Here is a 10,484-nt window from a genome sequence, read left to right on the forward strand (position 1 = left end):
AACTATAATCCATTGTGTCACTGAAAATCTGATTCAAAATATCAGGTTATGTACAAAAATATATATTTCAGTATGCTCTAAATCAAGTAACTGATATTTTTAAAACCAAGCAATCACTGAATAAAAGCATACTGCTATCTTTTTGTACACAATGTCTCCAAAGTTAGCTAAAGAAAAAAATAAGACATGGCTTTTTTTATGTTTTAAATATATTAAAAAGCAACATATTACAAATGCAAGGTCAGTATTAAAAAGGATACAAATTTTTCAAGGAATGAATTTTTATAAACAAGTTTATAATTCACAACGAAAGGGACAGAATCATCTAGATACATAAAGATTTTGTTAAATTTAAAAAATTTTACATCAGGAATGCTTAAGACTAAATCCTTTCAAATGTTCAAACAGAAAAGCAACCTGTACAATTTACACAATAAATTGTGTCCCCTCACATGTCCTAGAATTTTGAAAATACTAAACTTTAAGAAATCTGGGTGACAGAAACAGCACTTAAAGACTTCATGAATCCTTTTCCCAAAAAAGTAGATTTTCAGTAAAACATTTGAGCATTTTATTTCACTAAGCATTGAAATTTTTTCTTCCTGAAAAGGGGAAGAATACTGTGTTTTTATGCTAATACTGTTTTATAATGTAAAAATATACATCTGAAGACATTTAAGTTCCTGAGTGATTTCAGTCATACATTAAGCATGATTTAATGAAAAATTTCTAAAATTTTAAATGAAACAATGATATATGTACATTTACACTTGTATGTTCAATTAGGATAAAACTAAAAGAACATGTCACAGAACATGTACTTCAATTCTCTAAGAAGTTAAACAATATGATTTAACCCTCAACTCTACAAATAAGCTTTCTCAAATATGTTAGTAAAATGAGTCACTGAAAAGTTTTCTAATTTATTAACAAAATACTGATGGCATTTAAGACCAACTTAGGTGTTTTCTATTACACACACCAAAATCTAACAAATTTCTTGCAATACAAAAAGACTACAAATAATTAAAATATTTGTTTTATACTACAACCAAACAATACAATTCACCCCCTCTTCCTAAACTGTCTAAAATGTTTAGGAATGGTGGTACTTTTTTGCATAAAACCCTTTCCTCTTCATAAAACCCTGAGGTGAAAGGTTATTAATGTAATAAAACTGGAACCACAATTCTTATTTCTGTAGCTCCAGGTTTTAAAAACACTTTTTTAAAGAAACGTGGCAACTTGTAAAGCTGCTCTGTACAGGTTTTCAACAAAATGTTCCAAGCCAATTTAGCCAATAGGGCCTAAAATGACCCCATAAAAAGGAAATCTTCTTTTAATACTTGTCAGTGTCGAGATGAGCGCCACTTTCCATCTCTACTGTCTCTTCTGTTATCATAATCATGGCTCCAGCCATCATTTCTATCTTCATAAAAGAAATCGTCTCTGCTTCCTCTGTAATGATGGTCAGAACCATGGTCACTGTAACGCTGTTCACGGCTATAGTGTCTATCTGGTAGGTAGGGATGAGAATTCTGTCTGACTTTACGCTGTGATGATGATGTATCTTGGCGCCACTGGGAGCTTGGAGACTGGTTATAAGAATGATTATGTGACTGAACTGTTGGGGAAAATCCTGATTGATCCAGATGTGGAGAACCGAATTTCCCACCATAAGACACCTGCCTCAAAGCACTGTTCATCTAAGGGAAGAGAAAACAAAGGAAAAGTTAAACTGCAAGTATTTCTAGATGTCATAACCAACAAATATCTGCTCACAGTTAACCAAACTATAATGATAGAAAAGTAAAATCACTCTTGCCTAAATGGATCCCAAGTCAAACATAACTGAAAGTAGTACAGTAGTTTTGTTCATTCCAAAGTATATCTGTAAGGTATCTGTGTGTAAATAGTACTCCCTGCCTTCAAGAACACAAATTAGAAGGGAAGAAGTCAAGCAAAATTACTATAATACAAATCACCATGTGATTAACATGAAAAGAACCAGGAGTTCAATATCATCCTGGCTTCATAAAGGTGACATACAATCAGTCTTTAAAAAATAGGTGGACTATTTAACGAAACTATTTTAAGGGATAGGCAGTCCAAGGAAAAGAAATTGTACACACACAAAAAAAGAGGGAAACACAGGATTGGGTTCATGAAATAGCAAATAATTCTGACTGACACAGGTTATAGATTTAAGAAGCAGTGAGACTGATGGAAGGTACAGCTAAAGAGGTTCACGGAAACCTGAATATGAAAGATACCTAACAACTAGGCTGACATTTTGCAAACAATAGCAAGTCAATGTGCAGGGAAGATAAGCAAAACAAGGTAATACCAATTTAGAAATGATGTTCAAGATGAACTAGTGAGGGAAAAATGGAGGCAGGTGATAATTTATATCACTGTTTCCCAAATTCTGCCCTGTGAATAAGTTATCACACTTCATGATAATTCTCTTTTAATGGTCTGTGGCAAAATGAGAAAACTAGTCGACATGCATATAAAAGTTTACATCTCTTTATATTGGTCTTATTTTATTTCACTTTTATATTTTTGTTTTGCAATTCTGGGGACCACTAGTCAAGAATATAACATAGGAAAAGAAAATTAAAAGGAAGAAATGAATGTAAGACCTACTTCAAAGAAAAAATGAAAGACTTGGTGACTGGAGACAAAGATAAAACAGTAAAAGATAACCGAAGATTTTAAGCCTAGTCTCATAGTAACATCATTAGAGAAAAACGGAAAGTCAAGAAGGAGCTAGCCGGGCGGGCCACGGTGGCTCAGTGGCAGAGTTCTCGCCTATCATGCCAGAGACCCGGGTTCGATTCCCAGTGCCTGCCTACACACACACACACACAAAAAGAAGGATCTAGTCTAGAAGATGTCATTTCAATAAATAAATAAATAAATTTAAGTTTATTAAAATATTAAAGAGAGTTCCCAGTGCCTGCCCACACACACACACAAAAAGAAGGAGCTAGTCTAGAAGATGTCATTTCAATAAATAAATAAATAAATTTAAGTTTATTAAAATATTAAAGAGAGCTCATGATGAAAAATCAATCAGTGTGGGTTGCAAGGACATCACAGAATAAGTCTCCATTATCTGTATACACACTCGGAAATAAACAGTGGTTAAAAAGAGAAATACAAGTGTGAAATAAAGTTCAACTTCTATTTATCTTCAATCTTTTAACTACATATTTTGGCCCAGTGAAAACCAAAATGAGTAATTTTTAAATTTAAATTTATGAAGTTAATTTTAGGGTTAATTTAATTTAAATAGTTAATTTATTCCTAAGGGACTTAAAGAATAAAACTTCCAACTTAGCAAAGTGAATTAAAAACATTAAAAATGTTCTAATAATAATATGGACATTTAAGTATGATGTTTCTCAACAAATTGAAAAATCAGCCTACCACGGCTTGTCTTTGAAAATTTTCTGGAGAGAAGAAACTTCTCTGACTTATCTGTGTTGATGGAGTCATGTTATCAACAGTCCTTTCATACCTGCTAAAAATAAGAAAACCAACATATAATCATTCATTCAGCAAATATTTACTGAATACCAATCATGAAAAAGATAGTCCTTAGAGCTGTGAATGAACAAGACAAGCACCTGCTTTTATGGAGCTGGGGTAAGGATACAGACAATGAGATAATTTTACATGGTAATAAACACTACAATGGGTGATGTGATAGAGCAACTGGAGGTGAGGGAGAGAGGGGTCCTACTTTAGCTTGGCAGGTCAGGCACGGACTTTCCCCATTATGGCTTTTCTAAAAAGGGTACATTTGAAGTGACAGCTGAATAACAAAATTACCCGGAGGCAGGATGTTCCTAGTTGAGACAAGGGGCAGTGCAGGGGTGAGCAAGCTATGGCCAGTGGCCCAAATTCAGCCTGCTGCCTGGTTTCATAAATAAAGTTTAGCACAGCCACTCTCTATTGATTAGGCATTATCTACAGCTACTTTAGAGCTACAATGGCAGAGCTGAATAGTTGTGACAGTGTATGACCTGCAAACTAAAAAATATTTTCTATTTGGCCCTTTACAGAAAAAATCTGCCAATCCATGGGCTAGTACAAAGGCCTACACCGAAAGCTAAAGCTGAAAGGATCTGACTGACAGAGTTAAAAGGGAAATAGAAAAATAAAGGACAGGACCTAGATTTTAAGCTTGAGCAACTGGATAGATCGTAGGATTTTTTTTGTTTTGTTTTGTTTTTTGCACGGGCAGGCACCGGGCAACAAACCCGGGTCTCCAGCATGGCAGACAAGAACTCTGCCTGCTGAGCCACCATGGCTCACGCAGGATGCTTATTTTTAAGGAATCTTATTCCTCATAGCGGTACCTTCCTCTACAGAAAAACTCATTTAAAAAACATTTTAGCAAATTCATTTTATTTTAAAACATGCCTTTAGCATAAATAACCAACTGATATGTTTTATAGTTTGGATCTTTATATTTTGGGTTTCTGTAAAGCAGCTTATATACTTGTCTGTGAAAGGGTGGGGAGAACAATTTTATGTTCTAAAATCAGTGTAAAAATGATAATCATTCTAGTCTTTCATCAAGAATTAAAATATTTGGGCGGGCCACTGTGGTTCAGCAGGTAGAATTTTCTGCCTGCCATGCCAGAGACCCAGGTTTGATTCCCGGTGCCTGCCCATGGAAAATAAAAAAGAATTAAAATATTTACTTCTATATTTTTTTAAATGAGCTATTCTGAAGGGAAAAAAATAGTCTTTTATTCTCCACTTAAGTTACTTTGAAGTTTCCGTAAAAGTGATGAAGAGGCTCTAAATACCAGTCTTACTGAGAAGTATTAAAAAACCACAATTAATTTCAATTGGCAAGAAAGGACACTAGGAAGCTACCTTTTCACATTATTGCTTGCTTCCAATTCCACCTTCCTATATCACTTCATAGACATTCACTTCTCCTCAGTGCTTGGCACCATTCGAATCCAAAACTGCTAACCTGGTCCTGCTAAACTGGTCTTTCTATTTTCACTCTTTCGTCCCCTTCAATCCATTTTCCCACTGCAACTAAACAATTTCTAAAAGCAAACCTTTTATTATCACTACCCTGCTTAAAACATTTCAGTATCTTCCTACTGTTCCTAGGGTACAATCTCAAAATCATTATTACAGTCTATAAAAAAGATCCTGTATCATCCAACTTCTATGTACTTTACTGATATTACCTCATGTTCCATCTTTCATTTATTATGATCTAGGTACACTGGCTCTTACAGTTCCTCATCCATCTACATTTAGTCTCTCTCACAGTTCAAACTTCTTCAAAAGACTCTCCTCCCTCCTCAGAGAACTTAAATTAACACGTAGTTACAAAAATATTTAAGCCTTCATTCAGACTTTAAATTCTACTAGATAGTATAGACAGTAGCTGGGCTTTGTCACACTGCCTGGGTTTGAATCCTAGCCCCAATGCTCATCAGCGAGTCAAATTTGAGCAAGTTTACCTTCAATCTTTTATTTTCTTCACATATAAGGTAGAGAGATAATAAGCCCTACATGGGCGGGCCACGGTGGCTCAGCAGGTAAGAGTGCTTGTCTGCCATGCCCCAGGACCCGGGTTCGATTCCCGGTGCCTGCCCATGTTAAAAAATAATAATAATAATAATAATAAGCCCTACCTCATAAGACTACTTTGAAGAATGAGATAATATATGCAAAGAACCTGACACATGGCAGACATTTATTAAAACTTTCATGAATGAAGCCCATTATGACTAATAGTTCTGTGGACTTAGGTTACATGTTGAAAAAATAGTCCCTGATGAAGATATAAGCCTACCCAAATCACACAAAATTATTTTAGTAAATATGGTACCTTTTCTAAACCCCCGTAGTTGGAAGGGATTTTACAGATCATTTAATTCAATTTCTTATCCTTAAAAAATAAAAGGTTAAGACCAGAGAAAGGACTTGCTCAAAATTACAAAATTAATTGAAGAGACACACCCAGAATACAATTCTTCAAATTCTTATTCCAGTCACCTTTTAAATGGTATTTTAAAAAGGCAAGTAGTGGCCAATTAGTGGTCAGAAAATTAATTTGAATTTTTAAGGGCTGAAATATCAGACTATACTGCAAGAAGTAAGGATAACCAATGTTTTGAGAAATTCTGACTCAGAGGTATACATGTAGATGTGGGTATATGTCCTTACAAAGGATTATAACTACGGTCATATATGTAACATTCTAAGAGGTCTCTATATAATGTGCATTATCCACAGACTCCCTATAATACATCCATATATAACTACAGTCCAGTGTGACAAGTAATATAGCAGAATAAAGAGATGGAGGAACATAAGGAATCAATCAATTCATTATGTATTATGAGATCACGACTTAAGAAAACTCCCAATGACTATTAACAATAGATAAGAAATATTACCTGCCAGGAGATGTAGAAGTAGGACTTGAATTTCCAACGTGATGCTGGGAATATGACAAACTGACATCCTGTGAGGCATGGCTACTTCCTAAAATGAAATAATTTGAAAATTTCTTCTTGACAGAAAATTTAATTTAAAATGTCGTCTCCTTTAAATCACTCCAAAAAAGGAAGAGGAAGACAGCAGCTAAAGTAGACAATAACCACAAATTGTGGCAGAATTCTTCAACAGTTTCATACTTGGGAATTCTAAGTGCATAACCCAAGTTATGCTAAAACAAACAAGTATGTATTCTGACTCTCATCACATTTACATCGTAAGATTGGATACATGGAAAATTTCATCCTCACATGTTCAAGAATCTAAATTTGTAAAAGTAAAGGACAAAGTAATCAGGAAAAATATTTTCAGAAAATAATCCTTGCTCTTTTCTCAGTGTGGATTCAAACCCAAGTTTTTCTAAATATTAAAGCATATGTTCTTTTCACTAACCCAAACTAAAATTTTAAGCATGGTTCTAAAATTACAATTGTTAAAACTGATGTTGTCAATGTTAGCCCTTTCCAAGGAAATAGTGTGCTACCTACAAAGCTTGAGAAAGTGTTTTCACCCAGTCCTTTGAAACTGAAGAATAAAGTTAAAGGCAAGAAGCAACAACAAAAACGGAAACAAAATCCCTCCTAAAACATCACTCAACAATTAGTTACCTGATCTAAACTGAATTTTGATAGGCCTTCCAAAAAGCTTAATTCCATTAAGTAGATTCATTGCATAAGGAACAGATACTTCATGTTTGAAATTCACAAAGGCAAATTGTTTCGGTTTACCATCCTTATCTTTTGGAATTTTTACTTTTATTACTGGCCCAGCCTAAAAAAAAAACAAAAATGTGTTTGAATTTAAATGAGACAATTTCAGAAAAATACCAAAATTTTACAAATATAAGCACCAACAAAGTTTAAAAGCAACAGAAATTTAACCAGGAACTTCAAAAAAATAGATAAACACGACTTTCTATCTTAGATTAAAAATCCCATAGTAATTACTTAACATTTTACTAACATTTATGGAGTCCATAGGGAACCTGGAAAACAATTATTGGATGGGCTCTTCACAGCACTGTAGGAGTAACAAAATGACCAACATTCAACATTTTCGCATCCCACGGAAATTACGCTTTTCAAGGGGAAGAGGCAGTGATTTTCTTGAATTAAAATTTACTTTGGTATCGATTAATCAAGCTTTACCAGTCACTGGGGGAAAGGCAGAATGGGATCCTTAAAATTTTTAACACACAGGACTTGAAGACTTTAACTCAGAAGTACTACAATGCTGCTTTTCTATGGAGTTTTTATGAAGCTATTTAAAATCTTTTTAACAATGCTCTAATTTTATAACAAATGAAGCAGAAAATAGATACTGACTGTCAAAGAAATTCAAACACAACTTTGTCAGTCTTGGGAAGAGCAAGTAATCAGAGACAAACTATCCTAAGGCAAAGGTAAGAAATAAGGACTAGAAAACACCTATGTCTCTTAGGGACCCAGAATATTTAGCACTGGAATGCCTGAGAATCCCTCCGCCACCTACCATCTTCACTTTGGACATGAACTAACCAAGGTTTTCTTAATAAAGCAATTCCCACCGAAGTGCAACCTCCACCCTCCAAAAACCTACCCGTCGGGTGCTCTGACTGACGGCCAAACTCGCGAAAAGCGACTGTGGCCGCTGAGCCAGGCCCTGTGCGAACCGGTAAACGAAAAATCGGCCGATTCCAGCCGTTTACCTGGTGGAAAAGCTCGAAAAGGAGTTCCTCTGTCACTTTAGTTTCAAGGTTGCCCACAAAGAGAGTGCGATCCGCTTCAGCGGCCGCCGCCCCCATCTCAGCGTCACCCCCTCCCTAATAAGACCGAGGGGGTCGTCACCCAGGCATCCACTGCGCACTCTCGGAAACCCTACGTCCTCGGGCTTCCAAGCGTCACGCGACGTAAACGTAAATCACGCTTGTTCTTGGCCCACGTCGACGTGGGATGACGGTCTACGCATGCTCTTGCGGAGAACGTTCATTGAAGGTGGCTTTTCGATCTGCCGCCGCTGCTCTAGTTATGGCTTCTGGTGTATTTTGTTTCCGGGTGGGGGACGGTCGGGCCTGATCTGCGGAGCCGCGAAGCGCCTATTTGACCGAGGGACATAACGCAGTTGTTGCGGGCAGCGTTTGAAGATGGCCCTGAAATACGTGTCCCTGTCCGCCGGCGATCAGGGGAACAGAGTGACCTACCGCTCCCTCCACGGCGACCTCAGCCCGTCGGCCTTATCCTTGGCTATGGTCTCTGGAGACAGCTTCCTCGTGGCCAGGCCTGAGGCGAAACACCCAGGGCCCTCTCTTTGGCAGGCGGTGCGAGCAAGCGTCCGTACCGAGAGCCATTGGGTAACTGGTGGCGGCCGTCCGGCCCGCCTTATGAAGGGAAGGGTCTCTGACGGGCGGAGCCGAGGCCACAAAGCCAGATTCTCACCTTATCCGACCCCAGGGGTTAAACTCGACCTCTTAAGAAGTGTGCTGGAACAGCGTTTGATTGCATTTGGAGGTTTCAACGCATCCCGAGTTTCGACTTAGAATGAATAACTTTCGGCCCCTCAATTAGCTTAACAAGGCCTTTCCAAAATTCTCTCTTGGTGCAACCGCTGTCTTATTTTTAAAGGGCTGTATTTTCATTGTAATGTAAAACTGCGCGGGGATTCTGTTAATATAACCTATCACAAAGGAACATTCTATTACTTAATTCACATAGTTTTGCAGTCAAAATGATTAGTTCATAAAGAGGTAGAAGAGTACTTAAGTACTTTAGATAGTCACAGAGCTGAGCTAATTAAGCCACCCTCCCCTGAGGCCAAAAATCCTTTCGTTCACCCTTTGTTCACTCCATTCCAACAAAGGATTCAAACTTCTCTGATTTCCACAACTCCTAACAACCACTTCCCTTTCACCACCCCACCCCCACCCCTGCTCCCGCCAGATTCTCCTGCTTTGAATCTTGCAATTCCAGCTTCCTCACTTTCTATCTCTCTATCTCAGAATCTTCCCCTTTATTTCTGCGTATGAAAATAAATGTTCCTTTACTACCATGGCTTATCCTGTCATCCGTGGCCCAACACTTACCTTTCCGTTTTTCCTCCAACATCGCTTTGGGTCTTCCATCTCCCCCTTTACCTTCTTTAGGGTTATCTACAGACAAGGTCCAATCTCACCCTTACGGAAAAATAAAACTAAACCTTTCTACTCTAAGTTAAGTTACATTCCTTTTTTATCGAAGGTCCGAATGGATTTGTACACCTTCATGTGTCATTTTATTATTCGTATTTTAATCCCAGCTCCTTAGTCTGAGTCTACTATGGCAAAATACACTGTGAAACCCCTGAAATTTCTTGTCTTTCTCACTCAACCTTCCAACAATATTTGATTATCTTCTCGGTGGTAAACACTGTGAATGAACTTTATACATTCCTGCCATCAGGAGATTAAGGAGTACGCTCAAAATGAGAGGTTTCTAAATAAACAACATACCGAGCTGTCAAGTTAGGTGCAGTGATAAGAATAAGTATTGGGTTGCAACACCCTTAACTAACTGATTGCTCCTCATTTGCTAATATTTTTGTTCTCTTAACCACCTAAATGAATAAATTCCCCAAATTTTAAAGGGTGATACTGGGGGGAAAATGTAGTGGGCTTGGTAAGTGACCACTCATTAGTTAAGTAGGTAGATTGCTTGTATCACAGTAGACCTCTCTGTTTAGACCTCTTTAAAATAATTATGTTCTGTTAAAAATCAACATGTACTGCACAATATTGAATTATTAGAACCATATCTTAAGAAAATGTTGATGAACCAGAGAGTTTACATAAGAGAGTGATTATGTAATGAGAAATCTGGCAACCAAATCAGAAAGAATATTAAAAAACAGCCGCAGGTAACTTATATTGAGTGCTAAGTGCACAGCAGTTTCCTAGGGGCTTTTATTCATTGTCTATTCACAAATGC

The 10,484-nt window shown here is 37.1% G+C and overlaps 2 protein-coding genes across 4 annotated transcripts; one reads left to right on the forward strand and one right to left on the reverse strand.

Annotated features, from left to right (window-relative positions):
- Nucleotides 1-206: 206 nt before the first annotated feature.
- On the reverse strand, nucleotides 207-8,748 carry RBM7 (RNA binding motif protein 7). 3 transcript variants are annotated; one of them, XM_077112870.1, is made up of 5 exons: nucleotides 8,234-8,748; nucleotides 7,155-7,317; nucleotides 6,447-6,534; nucleotides 3,436-3,529; nucleotides 207-1,706 (listed from the first exon to the last, which is right to left on the reverse strand). In XM_077112870.1, exons 1-5 carry the CDS (start codon nucleotides 8,327-8,329, stop codon nucleotides 1,350-1,352), a joined length of 798 nt encoding a protein of 265 aa, XP_076968985.1. In that variant the 5' UTR covers nucleotides 8,330-8,748; the 3' UTR covers nucleotides 207-1,349. The 3 variants fall into 3 exon arrangements, with proteins under 3 accessions (XP_076968985.1, XP_076968986.1, XP_076968987.1); XM_077112871.1 differs by having other exon boundaries at nucleotides 3,436-3,526; nucleotides 8,234-8,747; XM_077112872.1 differs by having other exon boundaries at nucleotides 8,125-8,537.
- C8H11orf71 (chromosome 8 C11orf71 homolog) lies at nucleotides 8,449-9,113 on the forward strand. The gene has a single exon (XM_077112874.1). It carries the CDS (start codon nucleotides 8,669-8,671, stop codon nucleotides 9,059-9,061), a length of 393 nt encoding a protein of 130 aa, XP_076968989.1. The 5' UTR covers nucleotides 8,449-8,668; the 3' UTR covers nucleotides 9,062-9,113.
- The last annotated feature ends 1,371 nt before the right edge of the window (nucleotides 9,114-10,484 follow it).

This window comes from Tamandua tetradactyla, chromosome 8 (assembly GCF_023851605.1).
Source record: "Tamandua tetradactyla isolate mTamTet1 chromosome 8, mTamTet1.pri, whole genome shotgun sequence".
Lineage (NCBI taxonomy): Eukaryota > Metazoa > Chordata > Mammalia > Pilosa > Myrmecophagidae > Tamandua > Tamandua tetradactyla.

Coding starts and splice junctions, on each gene's coding strand:
- C8H11orf71 (XM_077112874.1), top strand. CDS start 8,669: ATGGCCCTGAAATACGTGTCCCTGTCCGCCGGCGATCAGGGGAACAGA.
- RBM7 (XM_077112870.1), bottom strand. CDS start 8,329: ATGGGGGCGGCGGCCGCTGAAGCGGATCGCACTCTCTTTGTGGGCAAC. Junction 3,530..6,446: donor ACTTCTACATCTCCTGGCAG/GTAATATTTCTT, acceptor TCTTATTTTTAG/CAGGTATGAAAGGACTGTTG. Junction 1,707..3,435: donor ATTTTCAAAGACAAGCCGTG/GTAGGCTGATTT, acceptor CTCTTCCCTTAG/ATGAACAGTGCTTTGAGGCA.